At 41.3% G+C, this 16,077-nt stretch overlaps 2 protein-coding genes across 6 annotated transcripts; one reads left to right on the plus strand and one right to left on the minus strand.

Moving 5' to 3' along the window:
* The first annotated feature begins 523 nt into the window (after positions 1–523).
* On the plus strand, positions 524–6,084 carry cbx1b (chromobox homolog 1b (HP1 beta homolog Drosophila)). Of its 3 annotated transcripts, none has more exons than XM_044180107.1 (6): positions 524–759; positions 2,105–2,186; positions 2,501–2,672; positions 2,883–3,036; positions 5,128–5,222; positions 5,383–6,084. In XM_044180107.1, exons 2-6 carry the CDS (start codon positions 2,132–2,134, stop codon positions 5,522–5,524), a joined length of 618 nt encoding a protein of 205 aa, XP_044036042.1. In that variant the 5' UTR covers positions 524–759; positions 2,105–2,131; the 3' UTR covers positions 5,525–6,084. The 3 variants fall into 3 exon arrangements, with proteins under 3 accessions (XP_044036042.1, XP_044036043.1, XP_044036041.1); XM_044180106.1 differs by lacking the exon at positions 524–759 and adding an exon at positions 819–1,326; XM_044180108.1 differs by lacking the exon at positions 2,105–2,186.
* Positions 6,085–6,596: 512 nt separating this feature from the next.
* On the minus strand, positions 6,597–15,837 carry nfe2l1b (nuclear factor, erythroid 2-like 1b). 3 transcript variants are annotated; one of them, XM_044180008.1, is made up of 6 exons: positions 15,608–15,837; positions 13,741–14,565; positions 12,519–12,740; positions 10,754–10,843; positions 10,461–10,616; positions 6,597–10,078 (listed from the first exon to the last, which is right to left on the minus strand). In XM_044180008.1, exons 2-6 carry the CDS (start codon positions 14,296–14,298, stop codon positions 8,702–8,704), a joined length of 2,403 nt encoding a protein of 800 aa, XP_044035943.1. In that variant the 5' UTR covers positions 14,299–14,565; positions 15,608–15,837; the 3' UTR covers positions 6,597–8,701. The 3 variants fall into 3 exon arrangements, with proteins under 3 accessions (XP_044035943.1, XP_044035945.1, XP_044035944.1); XM_044180010.1 differs by lacking the exon at positions 15,608–15,837 and adding an exon at positions 14,675–15,238; XM_044180009.1 differs by lacking the exon at positions 15,608–15,837 and adding an exon at positions 14,671–15,238.
* Between the last annotated feature and the right edge of the window lie 240 nt (positions 15,838–16,077).

Raw genomic sequence — 16,077 nt, forward strand, 5'->3', positions numbered from 1 at the left:
CACATCTGGGGTAAACCTGTTAAATACCCAAATACTGAATAAAAAATCTCTTAAAATATTAAAATATTTCTGACCCCTGACATAAACCAAAATCCCAACCTTAATAAAAACCTTATATTTTGTCAATAGTTGCCACATATTTCACATAATGTGTGTATTAAAGGGGCTAAATCATGTACTAATCCACTTACTTTTCGCCCATTCAAATGAATGGACAAATGAAGGGATCTCTGGCTCCAATACAATAATGTAGATTAAGCTGTTTGGTGCGTGTATTTTAAGGGTCACATTAAGGATTAATTAAAGGTATTTTAAGGGATTATAGCGCGTGATAGCAGAATTCAGCGGGATCAATAAAGCCCTCTGTTTATCTACCTATGTGTATCTACTGTATCTATCCTCCGCGCAGGGGCCTGTCCATTGATCCAGTCCGCCGTTTGCTTACGCTCCGCAGTCGCAGATCTATAAATCACATGCACGCAGCACGCCTGGCTCCTGTTAACCGATGAGTAAATCCAGATGCTTTATGACGCGCTCCAGCGGACCAGGGGACGTTTTCTTCTTCTCTCATACCAGACGAAGGGGCGGAAACGATCCGTTTGACTGTAGTCAAGCTAGCGGCTCTGTATTTTGATTTTGACAACAAATCAAGACAAACAGCGACGTTATCACTATATAACTGCGAGACAACGGCTATCGTGTTGTATTATTTCGGTTCGGGTGGAATTTTATTTTATTTTATTTTATTGTAAATCATCGGTGAGTTTAATTTTTATCTTCCCTCCCCCTCCAAACGTGTGTGTTTTTTTTTTTTTTCTTTTTTCGGTAACGTTTGATTGTGCACGAGTCTTAACGATAGCTAGCCGTTATTGTGCAAATGTTCAATGGGGATGAAAACTAGCGCTGGTGTCTAGTTAGGAGACGCGTTTCGCATCATGTGTGACCGTAAATAATCATTATAATCGACAGATTATAATGATTGTGTTACATTAGTTGCTAACGCGAAAGCAATATGGAGGAGACCAGCTAGCTGCAAACTGGGGGTCCCTTCGAGGCTTTGTCGTGTGGGGGGGCTTCTTCTCTTTGCTTGCTAACCTTAGCAACAAAAATCCCCTTAAATTGAGGACACGTGGTGTGTTTTACATCACGACAGTGCTAATTTAAAATAGGTAAAAGCCTGTGTTATATCGTCATCCGCTCTGTATTTCCACACTAACGTTAAATTGCGATAAGCCGCCGCCAGGTGTTGCAGAGCTCCTGTGCACCGTTGATGCTGGCAGGTCCGCCACCTCTGTGTTATTGATGAGTGAGGTGATAAATATTGAGGTAGCTACCCTTTGCAATTATCTCGTTGAAGGTGATCAATAACGCATTCGGTCAGGGCCATGTTTTTGCGCTCCAACTAAAATACACTTGCAGTGGTGGAAAGTAACAACATAAAGTACATTTACTCAAGTACTGTACTTAAGTGCAGTTTTGAGGTATTTACTCCATTTTTGATAACTTTAATTACTACTTACTTTGCAGATTCAGATTATTAATACAAAATATAAGTCAGCTAATAAACTATGCTGTATTATTATGGTTTAAGATACCCGGCAGCATGTAAAGTAGTCGAAATGAGCCCCACCTTTAACAGCTGCAACATTAATGCATCAATAATTATAATCCAGTGATGTAATGTAAATTATTCTGAAATGGGCCATTCTGCAAAATGAGTACTTTTACTTTTGGTACTTTAAGTATATTTTGACAAGAATACTTTCGTACTTTTGCTTAAGATTTTGAATGCAGGACTTTTACTTGACACTACCTGTAACACTGCCCCCCCACCCCTAAGAGATCCAGTGAGTTTACGCCATATCACGAGGTGATGGTACATGGGTAACTTTAGGCAATGCAGATTAGGCAGTCTTTTTAAATTAGAAATCCATAACTGGGACATACACGTAACGGGTTTTTAAAAATATGTAAACATCTACATCGCCTCACATTGTTACCCATGTATCTTTTCAATAAATCCCATTCTCCAATGCTGTTTTCTCCTCTCTACCACATTGATTCCGGCTTGCTTCCATCATGCAACAATCTTGACGTTGACCAGGAACCTGCTGGTCCCCAGGTCTACCTGATGAGTATGAGCCTGACTACAGAATCCCCTAACGATGGTCCCACTGTTACAGAAGGTTTCATATATCATTATTTTCTAACATCAATTTCTCTGTGTCACTTGTCCTTGTGCGGTAAGGTGTGTGTCAAGGGACAAGGAATGAATAAAGTAATGTATGTTGTCAAAGTGGCTTTGTAAATGTTTGTAGCCCACTTTAAACTGCACTTAGCAGAATGATTTACCATCCATTTGTGAAATAGACAAAGTAACACATGTCCAACAAACTGAATATTAACACCTGCAGCCAATAAGAGTTTTCAGTTTCAAGGCTCAGCAGCCATTAGAGGGTGGGTGTCTTCAGGATCAGTAACTATCTGCTCATTACTCCAGTGTCCAACCCATCAGAGAGCAAAATGACTTCACCTGAGAAGAAGGACAAGAAGCCAGATGATGTGCCAGAGGAAGAGGAGGAGGAGGAAGAATACGTGGTGGAAAAGGTCCTGAATCGGCGGGTGGTGAAAGGGAGAGTAGAGTATCTTCTCAAGTGGAAAGGATTCTCTAAGTGAGTGTTTTGGGCGGAGCTGTTGCTGCATATGTCAAATCATCCACTCTGCCTTTTCTTGTCGTTATCTTATTTATGCAGTCCTCTAACTCAGAGATTGCATTCAAGTTATAACCGAGAAAACAATGATATAGCGGCATATTCAACAGGTGACTAAATTATTAATTAAACGCATAAATCCTGTATATTTTTTTGGACTTGTGTCTGCAGTGAAGATAACACGTGGGAGCCAGAAGACAACCTGGACTGTCCAGATTTGATTGCCGAATTTCTGCAGTCCCAGAAAACGGCACACGATGGAAAGAGGAAGGCGGCCGGGGATGCAGAAGGAGACGAAAGTAAAACAAAGAAGAAAAAAGATGACGTAAGTCCCAATCCTTTGTTTTCGGTCGATCTATCTATCTGTTCGCACAGAACGCAGCATTAGTGTTCTTTACTGCCCTGACTCCTAAATACATTAATATCATAGTAATAATAATCCACTGGTTGAAAACAAATTATATCAACTTACCTGACAAAAAAAAAAGTGGTGTCATACTTAGTGATATGATAAGTTGTGCGATTTCTGTTGCGTTGATTGTTAGTAGTTCTATAACAAATGTATGTACAGGAACACGTTATGTTACAAGATCTTTATCTTCTTTTGATTTGGCAAAGATTGTGACAAACATTGGTTTTTAGATTCCATTTCATAGTCTTAAGCTGTAGAAATACTAAGTGCTGGGCTCAGTATGCATAATTGCCAGATGCCCTATTGTACTAAGGGTCCTGACCCACCAAGCCAACCTCAAACAACTGGCATAGACTGAAACATATCTTCTGTTCGTGTCATGTCTTCTGTTAAAAGTTGCAGTGTAACACACCACATAGGCTACGGCCAGCTGACCACCAACATGCATGTATGTTTTACACCTGCACGAGGACACAACTAGTCAGTAGTCTGACAAAACAAAGCAGTCTAATATTTAGACACCGCTGGGATTTAGATTAAACAGTTTCATCAGTAATAATATGTGTAATATGTAAAAATGTGTCTAATAAAAAGTTGCAACTGGCACTGTTAAGTTTTGTTTATTTTCTTCTTTGCTTTGCTCTGGTGTTGTCAGCCCATTTGCTTGTGGAAGAACAAAAGAAAAGGCAGAGACACAAAATTAAACTCTTCTGATATACACAGCATGAGATAAAACATTTTCCTGCATTTTTTGTGGGCAGAGCAGTTCAAAATATTGCCAGGAAAGAATGGTAAACCCCAAACAAGCCACAGTGAGTTGGTTAGACGAAGAGTTGCAGGTGCCAGGTGTTCATTGTAGTTTAGGCAAACCTTAAACCTCATCAAGGAAAGCAACCTTTTGTCATGGAAAACCACATCACAGGCTCTGATCACAGTTGCTCGTGGTAAGGCAGGGTGCTGTTCGCCGAACCATGCGGAGAGTCAGGTGTCCACTTCAACAGTGCCTTACTTTGGGATCAACCAATTACAGGCCCCGCGTCTGTCCTCCGCATGCAGGATACCCTCTGTGCGGTCACGCATCCACCACCAGGCGACTCTCAGGCTGAATCCCAAATGTCCGGACTTCAAATCCACAACTCATCAAGTCCTCAAGGGGGCTCATGTGGACTTTCTGCTTGGGGTGCAGACTTCATCAGACTGCGCTGATTGAATTACCCACAACTCATTGCAATACAGACGCGACGCTACAATTTTTTAAAGTCGTCGACACAAGACAACAACGATATTTACTTTAAAAATATTGCACAAATGAATGAAATAAATGCAGAACTGAAAAGATAACTCGATGAATGGATTAGTTGATGGACAGAAAATTAATCTGCAACCATTGTGATCACTGAATAATAATTTTAGTCATTGCCAAACATTTGGCATGAGAGTAAGCTGAATATTTTTTGGTTTTGGACTGTTGGTCAGACAAGACACTTAAAGACATCTCCTTAGGCTGTGGGAAATTACAACGGGCATTTTTCACTATTTTCTGACATTTTGATAAAACGATTAATTGAGAAAATAGTCGTCAGATTAATCGACAATGAAAATAATTATTTGCCGCCCTACAAATATGTAGAATAAAAAATATGACACTAAGATGCAATAAAAGAATATTTTTAAAAAGTGATGTGAAGCATGTCACAGTATGTATGCCTGACGTCTGGAGGATGGACATTTGGATTCAGCTGCAACATATGCAAAGAGGCCGCATTGTTTACCTGCATTCCTTTTGTGCTGATGAGCGTTTGGATCTCAGATTTCTACGGCTGCGTTCGTAAACATGAAATCTTCAAACATTTTCTGTTTGTACAGCAAAGCCCCGTGTTTTCGTGACGTGTCGATTGGTTTTAAATTCAGATAGGAACCTTGACATACTGTAGGTAGTTAATATTTATGCTCAAATTTAGTTTTGTGCTCGATTGAAGTTGTATTTTGTTGTTTGATCCTCAGACAGAGAAGCTAAGGGGCTTTGCTCGAGGGCTGGATCCAGAAAGGATTATTGGTGCCACAGATTCCACAGGAGAACTCATGTTCCTCATGAAATGGTTTGTATGCGCCATATAGCACAGTAACTGCTGGGCAGCTGTTGAAACTGGAATAACTGTCTCTCTGTTGGGGATTTAAAATGTGTCATTAAATATTTGTCTGCGTGTGCCAAAATGCAAGTCAGTTTAATTCGGTTTTTGTTGTTTTCTGTTTGTACAGGAAAAATTCGGATGAAGCGGACCTGGTGCCGGCGAAGGAGGCCAATGTGAAGTGTCCGCAGGTGGTCATCTCTTTTTATGAAGAGAGACTTACTTGGCACTCATATCCCACCGAAGACGAGAAAAAAGACGACAAAAACTAACACAGGGCGAAGGGGCAGGGGAAAAGAAAGAAACTGTAGTTTTGAACTTCATTTCGACAGGGGATTTGGGCCAGGGGGGGGTGGCAGAGACAAGCAAGACACCATTGGACTTGTTCGTCTTTCGGTGTAGTATCACTCATTTGATTCTACTTTTATCTGGGTATAATCTAACTGTATATATGCTTCAGGTTTGCTTGACAAAACCCAACTGAAACGTACAACGCAGTGTTAATTTTCAGTATCAGTTTTAAGAAAACTGCTCGCCTACTAAAGAATCATTTTCACATAACATTTGGTCCAGTGCTCAGTCGTCTTGCTATGACAATGTATCAGTGAGGTGATGTTTTTATTTCATTAGTGTGCCAATTTTTTTTTTTACTAGGATTCATTGGTGCTTTTGACAGCAAAACTGTGTTCATCTTAACTGTTTCCTTAGGACTTGTTTGGTGTATGATTATAAACCCTTTTCAGTGATTAATTTAGTCATTGGTAATCTTTGTAGTGTTTTTCATGAACAAGTCTTGCTTGTCGGTTTTGGAGAATAAACCACTTTTTGTTACTGTGCTGTTTCATGCTGGTGTCACTTTTAATATAACAGGATTATTACCTAGTAAGCCTGCAACTAGTGATTAGTTTCATTAGCGATTAATCGCTTGGTCTGTAAAACATCAGAAAACAGTGAAAAATGTATTCTAATGCAAGACTAGGACAAGCAGCAAATTCTCACATTTGAACCTGGAACCATCAAATGTTTGGTATTTCTTGCTTCAGAAATGACAAACGATCGGTTATCAAAATAGTTGCCCATTCATTTTATGTCCATCGACTAATTGATTAATCGTTGTAGCTCTATTACTCAGTTGTTCATGGTCCTGGGGGTTCTTTCCAAGAAGCAGGTTTTCTGAGTTATCTGGATAACTTTGCGAATTTAAAGCTGGAGCCCCCCAAAGTCTGAAACATGGACTGACGTAAAACCCCAAACTTATCTAGATAACTTACAAAACCTGCTTTTGGACCAAGCCCCTGTTGCACAGTATAACATATACCATTCATGACAACTAGAACACAAGAGTCATGGGTGAAAATAAAAACACTTTATTAATCAATAAAAACAATTCTTGATTGCCAGCAAATATCTCAAAACAGAGGGAACTACATCCAAACTCAAAGCAGAGGGTGAGACTGTTATGGAGACATCTGACAAACTACATAAATCATGACAAACACAAACATGAAAATATTTACATAACGAGACAGACAAAAAAGTGCACTAAGTAGTAGCAGTACTAAATAGTTGGTGTCGCACTGGGTTACACTGAAGTGAATGTTAACCAGAGTTTCATGCCCGAATATCACATTTAATGAAACAGTTCTCCTTTCAAAACTATTTTTTGGACATCATCTTAATGTTGTGAGTTCTGTTCAGCCTCTTGTAATTATTCTAGCCTAACCGCTATCTCAGCTGCAACAACTGACCTATTTTATCTTTTTAAAAGAGGGCAATGTAACATATACTGACAAACTTCATTCAAATAGACAAGTAATAGCACTTCTACTTTGAGAACATTTTTCTTCAGTTCTCAAAACATTTTAAGTGAAGATAATGAGATTGTGAAATAAAGGCATTCAAATCAAAGTGGCCAAAACACACACCGTCATTTCACGCATTCAAATAGCTTTTATCTCACGTTAACAATTTGGCTCACTTTGTTATCGACACAAAAACTTCAAAACAGGACTCATAATATTCAAGCCAACACCTCGGCTTTACAGCAGTTAAAAAATTGCCTCCAGTGGCTTTCAGTTGGGTAACGTTGGCAAATTAGTAACTTAAAAGGGATATCGCTACACCACAGCGACAACTGAGCCTGTTTAAAGTTAACGCTTAAAACGAGGCATCCAAGAGGAAAGAAAAAACAAATAATCCATAACTTTGATCTGTGACAGCCCGGAGTCGATGGTAATCATACAGTACTCTCTGGCGCTCCTGGCCCATCACAGTATCTTGAATTCCTTATATGATTACAGGCCCTGTGTGAAGTTTTCAAATCAACAAAGAGGGTGTAGACTTTTACAGAAAGCTGATGTGGCTAGACCTATAACCTTGCTTATACTACAGATTATGAACAGTTAATAAGAGCCTTCCTAAACGCAGCTCCCGTATTTAAACCTGCAGCGAAGGAACAGCAACAGACACGGCAAAATGCATATAGCCAAGCCTTTTAAAGACAAATTACAGTGCTATGTATAATTTATAAGGAAGTTGATACATTTAGCAATGCAGTGTGCCTCCTCCTTAAAACATCCATCAGCTCCCCTTGAAGGACTTCACCTCCAGGCCTCTTTTAGCAGTGGCCAGCCCGGGAACACTCAGCCTCTGACTCTTTCTTGTCTCAACATCCTCCTTGCACGCATCAAACTCTTTAGGGCCTTCTAAACTTAGATGCAATCGACAAATTGACTCGAAAACTGGAGTTTGCGATACAAACCTACAGAATTAGAGTGCAATGTTTGAGCATTTAAGATGTATCCAGATCACGTGATGTGCACCATACCTTTGGTTAGTATAGGTGTTAATGGCATCCTAAAAAGATGAACTTCCTGTAGCCTTTGGTATCTAAACTCTCACAACCATAGATGCTGTTCTTTGCCTGAAGATTTGCAACTTAAACAGTGACTATAAAAATCACTAAGTCTCCAGGGTGGGGTGTGATCTGACAATCCTTTAAAACCTTCTGTGCATAGGTATTCCAACCATTCTTGTTGACAGTGTTCTTTTACTCCCACTTTTCTCGATACCAGTCCCTTGTTTCACCCTACAAATCTTCTCCATCCTCAGTGGTTTGGTGCAAAAGGATCAAGAGCGGCTAAAATTTTTCTAATAGCTCATTTTATGTCCTTTTATATCCCTCATCTCCTTGCTTTTTGTTTTCCCCCCGTCTAAATAATGAAATATCAGTACTCAAACGAAGAGCTACTTCTGCTTCAAAGTTGTTTCCAGGAAAAAAATGTAGGAACAGAATGAAAAGGGAGAAACTAATGCAGGAAGAGTAGTCAACAATGCCATTTTTCTACTCACCAGAATCTTCTTAAAGGAAAAAAGGACATCTCTCTTGCATCTGCAGAAATCTTTCTTATTGATTTAGCAAAGTTATAGAATAAACTCACTTTCCCCCCTCACTTCTTTTTGTCTTTTTGTTTTTTCTCGGGCTTTCGGTTCTGCTCAGCAGTTGTCACGCCGCGGGGCATGATCAGCACGCTGCCATCAGCGCTGTATTGGAGCGAGTACTCACTGGGAGGATAGGGCCGGCCCTCCTCATCCCGTAGCTGAGTGAACACCTCTTGGTACAGACTTTGCATCTTCTGCTTCATCTGCCGGAGGGAACGAATGAACTCCATCTTCTCCTTCAGCAGACGGGCCTTGTTGCGCCTCAGGTCTTGGACGCCCTGCTCCAGGTTTATGATGGTGTCCAGCTTGCGCTTGCGGCAGTTCTGGGCCGCCATCTTGTTCTTGCCGCGCCTGCGGATGTCGCGGATGAGGGCTAGCTGGGCTTCACTCAGGTGGTGCTTGGCTAGAAGCTCGTTGAATTCTTCAACAGGCAGGTTGATGATCTTTTCGTTGGAGAAGGGGATTTTCATGGCCCGGGCTCGGCGTTCATCGCGGCTTGCGTGCTTGTCGTGCAAGTCCTGATGAGGTTGAAGCTTTGAATGCTGTTTGTCGCGGACAGTCTTCTTCCCAGTTGAAATGGGGAGCTCTGGGTGCTCAGAGAACGCAGAGGAAAGCGGCAGGTTGTAAGTATGATTGTGGCTGATGCTGTCGAGCTGAGGGAGCCCGTGGAACTGGGTGGGGTCCTGATAACTCATACGGCAGAGCTTACTATATCCAGGCTGATAACCCCCTACAGCACCTTCCTCTGTCTCCACAGTGGCAACCTCAGAGTCGGTGCTGTACCCCACAGCTCCCTCCTCTGAGAAGGTGGCAGACGTTGAAGAGGAAGACGCTGCAGAAGAGCAGGATGTCTCAGAGCTGCTTGGGGAGGCCGGGCTGTGGCTGGAGTCCAGGGAAAGACCAGAATCTGAGTCAAGCTCATCCTCCAACTGGGAAGCTTGGGCCTGGCTGAAGCCCTCTTCCATGGCAAGGTCCAGCAAGCTGATCTCATCGAGCATGGACTCTTCCAGCAGGGTGCTGAATGGATCGGGCAGGATAGGTGTGGATGTAATGTTGTTACTAGAACTATTAATGTGTGGTGGGAGAAAGATCCCGGTCAGGTTAGTGGCTCCAAACGTGGAGTTGATGTTGCTGGAGTTGCTGGAAGAAAGTCTGGGCATGGTGGTTCTTGGGGTGATGGTAATAGAGTCCAACTGAGGATTGAAAATCTGGGGGAAGTCTTGGCTGCAGCTGGGGAGGGAGGCCTGGTGAAGGCTGACATCCTGGTTTACCGGTGTTGAGGGAGCAGAAAGTTCAAAGTTTCCCACGCTTGACTCAGTTGTCCCACTTGTGTCATTGACACTGCTGGAGTTGGAGTTGAGCGAAGTGTTGTTCACTTCCATTGCCTTTGAACAGAAAGATTTTGTTAGGGGAAATATACATATATTTCTCAAATTATAAAGCACATTTTTGTGCTAAATGATTATGAGACAAAATCTGTATTTTTATCTTCTTTTTATGATGAAATTGACACACACTTTGACACAGTAAAGAGGCTTTTTTTTTCTTCAAATATTTATACTTTCAAATATGCTGTTGCCCTAAGATGAACACTTTTAATGGAGAAGGATTTTTTCATTTACATTTTCATTGTTATTTTAATATACAGAAGCTTTTGTTTTGGACCTACTTCTGTCAGTTCCCAGACAACAAATATATGAATGGTGTCAGGACAAACAAATACATCTCACAAGTTAAAAAATGATACATTTTAAAACAGGAACATACTTGTAGCTCCATGATGGCCATGATGTCTTGCCACTGCTGCTCCAGGTCTAACTGTGGCTCTGCCGGGGGCAGCTGTGGTGCCAGAGGAAGGCCCTGAGATGTAGAAGGAGCTTCTTCATTGGAATCTATTTCCGGGGGGACGACCGGGGCTGTAAACTGTCATACACATAAAGCAAAAACATTGTAACAACTTCACTGTGGTTTTTTCCACATCAACCAATATATTAATATCTTGCTTTACAATATTAGCAATACATGTGAAACAACAAATGTTATTATTATTTTTTCTTTACCTCAGATTCTTCTCCAAAAGGGAAAGTGGCCTCCAACAGCCTCAAGCATTCTTGTAGAGACAGTGAAGTCTGTGAGCCAATGCCTGGGAGCTGGGCAACAACAAAAAAAAGAGACACACCAATACAGTCAAAGTACTGATTCTTTTAGGGCACTTTCACACCCGTAGTTCAGTTCATTTAGTCCGGAACAATGAAAGAAATTGTTGCCTTTTAGTTCTGGTCTGGTTTGTGTTCACACTGACCTTTGCAAACACACTTAGAGCTGTAAACATGAAGTCATATTGAATGACAGGTAACTCTTTGATCGGACAGTTATGCAGACTGTCCTGTCATGCCATGCTATTAGTCCGGAGTGCAACTGGACCTCTTATATCATAAATAGTGAAGAACATTTCTAGCATTTTGTAGCATATTATGGGAGGATAGTTACTGTGTGGTCGCTATGTTTCACTCACTTTTTATTGGCGAACTGCTAAAATACACGGAGTAGGACACAAGCTCAACACACCTCTGTTTTAACTCTTCAGTTTTTGATTGATCAGGAAAAATCCCTGCACTCCCATGGTGACGTGCACATTGTTATCATGGTTATAAAATGATTTTGCATAAATATATGCTATACATCGCTTATACAGATCGGGAGATCGCTCTATTAACAGTTTTCACTATCAGCAGATGGATTTCATAGTAGCAGCGCTTTGAATTCATGCTAAAACCATGTATCCTGTAAAATATATATCTACTGTCACACAGTCCTGTGGTTCATCTGCTTTGCTTTCACACCTTGAGAAGGTCTCGGTCCGCTGCGGTTGGTGCCGTTGTTTAGACCGCACCAGAGTCTGATTGGCAGCTTTCACACCAGCCCAAACAAACTGTATAAAACGGGCAAATGCAGAGTTTGTTTTAACCAAACAGGTTAGGTGCGAAAGCATCCATCATTCAGACAGTCTTGCTGAATCCAACTGCCGTTTTGTGTCTTGATTAAAGGCTTTCAGTGTCCTAAACAGACACATTTTCATAATCTCACATTTGTTTCTTGCATTATTAAAATCTTGTATTGTTGATAAATGTTCTGTGTATTCGCCTAGTTATTGCTCGGCTACTGCGGTCAAGTCAGACCATTCTGTCTAATACAATATAAAAAGGATAACATCATTTTTGTGCATTTGTTTTCTTTATCGGTTGAGCTGCATTCATAAAAACGTCACGGATGCCAGCGCTGAATATGCTGCATGTGCTGCATGTGTGTCCATCAGTAGTTTCACAAGGAATGCATTTATACACCACTGGGACTAACGATTCTGAATGGCCTCCGGTCCACTGGAAGATTTTCTTGGATGTTAAGCCATGAAATAAATGTGATTCGACAGTATTTCAACTTTATAACATGAGCATGAACACAGCCCATTAGCTCACTATAACTTAAAAGCGCACCTACATCAGCTAAAGCTTGATTTGCTTGATCTATCCTTCTGCTGTCTGAGGCCTAACTCACTGACTGGTGTGACTCAACAATGAGATGAAACTCTTATATTCAAACTGAGCCATTTTACAGATGAACACAACTTTTCAACCCACAATATTTTCGGTGAAAAGAGACTAACTGGAAATGTCTCCACTCATATTCAGCAGATAAAATTATCTTTTATCACCAGTGTGCAGGTCCCACGTTTCTATTTTCTTTTTATGTGCTATAAGGCAGTTAAATGTACCACCTCCCACTGGATAACACAGTAGGATATCGAGATCCATTTAGTCTACAAACCTGCTCTGGAATACTCTCTCCTGTCTCCCCGTCCACCGGCTGAGCTCCTTGTAAGTTTACGCCATTTCTCCAGCTCTCTTGTTCCTCATTCCCGTCTTTGTTCTCGTGTGGGCTGGGCTTCTCCTCCTCACTCTCCTTCTGACGGTTGCTGTAGTTGAACACTTCTCTTCCTGCACCAAGGTCGATGTCCTGTCGCCATAGGATGTCAATCAAGTCAATGTCCTGGAAAAACATATAGCAACCATTGAAAAATGGCCCTGTACAGAGAAAAGTTACTTTAATAACCAGGTATTGCGTAGGCATTCAATGTATTGAAATCTAACTCGTACTGTAGCAAGACACAAATGAAACCCAACATATGCGGGCTATTTATGATTGAAATAATTGACTTATTTATGATAATAAACCAGTACATCTGCTGTATATCTATTATACAAGGGTCATTTTGGCAGGAGAAAGTGGCAGATCATGTATCTGAAATGTTATGTAGTCAGATGATGCAACCATGACATAGACACTTTGACATGGTGGTTATCATGTGATTAGAAAGAAGTCTTGGTTCATTACACCCTTAACTCCACTGCATCAATATGGCCATTATGTGCAAGTTTTCTCAAATAACTAAAATGATAAACTAAATAGAAAAATGGCCACTAACAACAACGAACTATCATACATAGAAATTTTGTTTAAAATGTAACAAATAAATCTAGAAAATAATCTAAAAAATAATAATAAGTTATTTTTCTCATTTGTGCGGTGGACCATGAATGATAACGGTAAACCCATCTCAGCATATATGTTTACATTTTTTGGAATACAGTATACTCGTGTGTTTTATGCTGCCATACCCCAAATGTTTATGAAACTGATGCTGACTCTTATATTAGGTAGGATTAATTGATTAAGTTGTCTTAAGGTATTTTAAGTGTACAAAATTTATAATAATTTTTTTTCTGAATATATCATTTACTTATTATCGATTGCTACTTGGAAGATTAGTTTACCACTAAATTAGTTATTTACATTTACATCCAATCAAATATTTCTCAACTGCTGGGTTTATTTTAACATAAATACAAAAAATCCTGCTCGCCCCATGAATTTGTGACATGGCAGGTGAACAACAAGCAACTGTCAAAAGGAGGTGTTTGCCGCCTCCTTTTGACAGATGCTCCCCAGGTGTTAGCAGAGTGAAGGCAGAAACAAGATGCAGCAGTACCTCTTTGGTGAGGTCGTCATTGCCATCCCTGCTGCCCTGCTCCTGGTTGCCCTCTGGGGCCACAGCTCCCAGGCTGCTATCCGCTGCGTTCAGGTTGTACGTGGATTCAGGTGCTCCACTTCCTCCCCTCATGGCCGGGGTAGCGTCAGGGTTGTTAACGTCCTCTAAGCCGGCCCCATTGTCCAGGGTGATGCTGGGGCTGGACTGGCTGCTGGCGGACACCACAGTCTCAGAGTCACGATGCACTAGCCAGGTGTTGAGCTCGGTACTGGGCACAGAGAGGCGATCCAGCTGGCGCACCTGGTTCAGCAGCCGCCGAGTGGTGAAGAAATGGTCGAGGTCCACACTCTTTGGATGGATGCCATAGCCGTCCAGCGTGTTGCGCAGGTTGTGAAACTGTGTCTGGGTGTAGGCTGAGCTAGGGCCCAGGATGATCTCTCTCAGAGGGGGCAGCTGATTGCTTAGATAGGTGTCAAGGTCCACCCGCACCCCAATGAGACTCAGAAGGATGGTGAACTGAATCAGGCCCTCTGTGAAGTACTTTTTCAGGTAAAGCATTTCTTTACAAAGGAACAAAAGGTGAAAGTAAAAAATAAAAACAAAAGCGGAACCAACTACCTTGGATCAATACTTCTGTACTTGCACTAGAAGACGGAGATAGATACATGAACATAAAAAGTGGTTAAAGATAGTGAGGGGAAAGGGTCTTCAACAGGATTCTGAATGTTTAAAAGGCATATAAGATCCAAGATGGGGTTTCCACTCTGAGAGAGTCCAGTTTGTGCTCAAAGCTTTGTTCTTCATAAGGTTGTCATCTTCCCATTCCTGACAAAAGTGAGAAATGACAATTTATTGCTCTACTGCAAACTACATTAGTTCAACATGACAATCACGCTGCTTTCAGCCATAAGGCACGCAAGTCTTACCTACCTACATTTGCATTAAGCACATGTTAATGGAAAAAAATAAAAATCAGGACTTGCTAGCCCACGGCAACCACTCCATCCTCCCAAGACTAGAGAAGTGATGTCGACTCGCACCGCGCAATGCCTTTTTGTTCTTGGAAATTCAACAGACCGGAGACGATGAACACAAGCTTTAGGCATCACCCCACCGTTGACAGGACAACTACTTCTTGAGGGTGCTGCTGAAGGTGAATGACAGAGTCGAGAAAGCTCGCTGGGCTGGCTAACACACGCAAGAACGACAACGTTAGGTGGCAGGCAGGGTACCTCCCTCCTCTCGTACAGTTGCGCCTATCTTCGTCCTTATGACGTTAGCTGTTAGCTACCTTGTGTTTTGAGACCCGGCTGCTATTACACATGTATAATCACCTTGTTACATAACATAAAGTAGCAATCACATGACGTGTCACAACATTAGCTACTTAACTTGCATCTCTGTTTACCCTAAAAAGTGACAGGTACCTCTGTTGGTATTTTAGGACTACCTACTTCCGCTGTGGCTAGCATCAAACAATCTCCCTAGCAACAAGTGGTGAAAATACGATTGACAGATTGTACAGCCATTCACAGGCCTCAAGTGCGGTGACGACACATGACTCCAGCTATTGCCGGCCAATAGAAAAGAGGCATGGGTGGGGTTTGAAGAAAATGCTAAACTGCTATTGGAACTCAAAGCCTACGCTGTGCTAGCCTTGTAAGCTAGTTTGCTGCTAACTACCTTAAGCATTCAACTACTTTGAAAAGTAACTTAAACAAGATACACTACTGTATCCAGTCATTCACCCATATATACTAATTATTCATCTATGTGCCCGCTAACGTTAGCTCATGCCATGAATCACTGCAATCCATGTATCGGCTTACGCATTAGTTAATTGAAAACATTTCGATTTAATACTTACGCGTGAAGAATATGCAACTGTGTCTTCATGCCCAAAGGTCCACTCCCACCTAAGAACAGTAACCAAGTCCTGTTTCATTAAAACTTCCACAGTGTTGCCCGATATATCATTCTCCAGCCTTTCCTCATTGAATGGCCCACCATGACTTGCAAAATTGCTAGCTGGCCCGGCTAGCCTAGCAGCACCGCTTGACACCAAAACACGCTTTCACACAGAGCATGCGTAGAACATTCTAGTGGCAAGCTTTCATCACCCGAAAAAATCCCCCCGCTGGTAATATTATACAGATGGCACCAATATAGTCACTTTTATTTTATTATTCAGTGGCAAAAACTAGCTTCTTCAATTTTTTTATTCCAAACAAATCAAGAAAAATACATCACACAATTTTACAGTGTATATTCCACTAATATAAAAATGTGTTGATGTTTAATGATTGTATTGACAGTAATCTGGAGGGTTATTTTCAA

The sequence above is a fragment of the Siniperca chuatsi genome, linkage group LG20 (assembly GCF_020085105.1).
Source record: "Siniperca chuatsi isolate FFG_IHB_CAS linkage group LG20, ASM2008510v1, whole genome shotgun sequence".
Classification (NCBI taxonomy): domain Eukaryota; kingdom Metazoa; phylum Chordata; class Actinopteri; order Centrarchiformes; family Sinipercidae; genus Siniperca; species Siniperca chuatsi.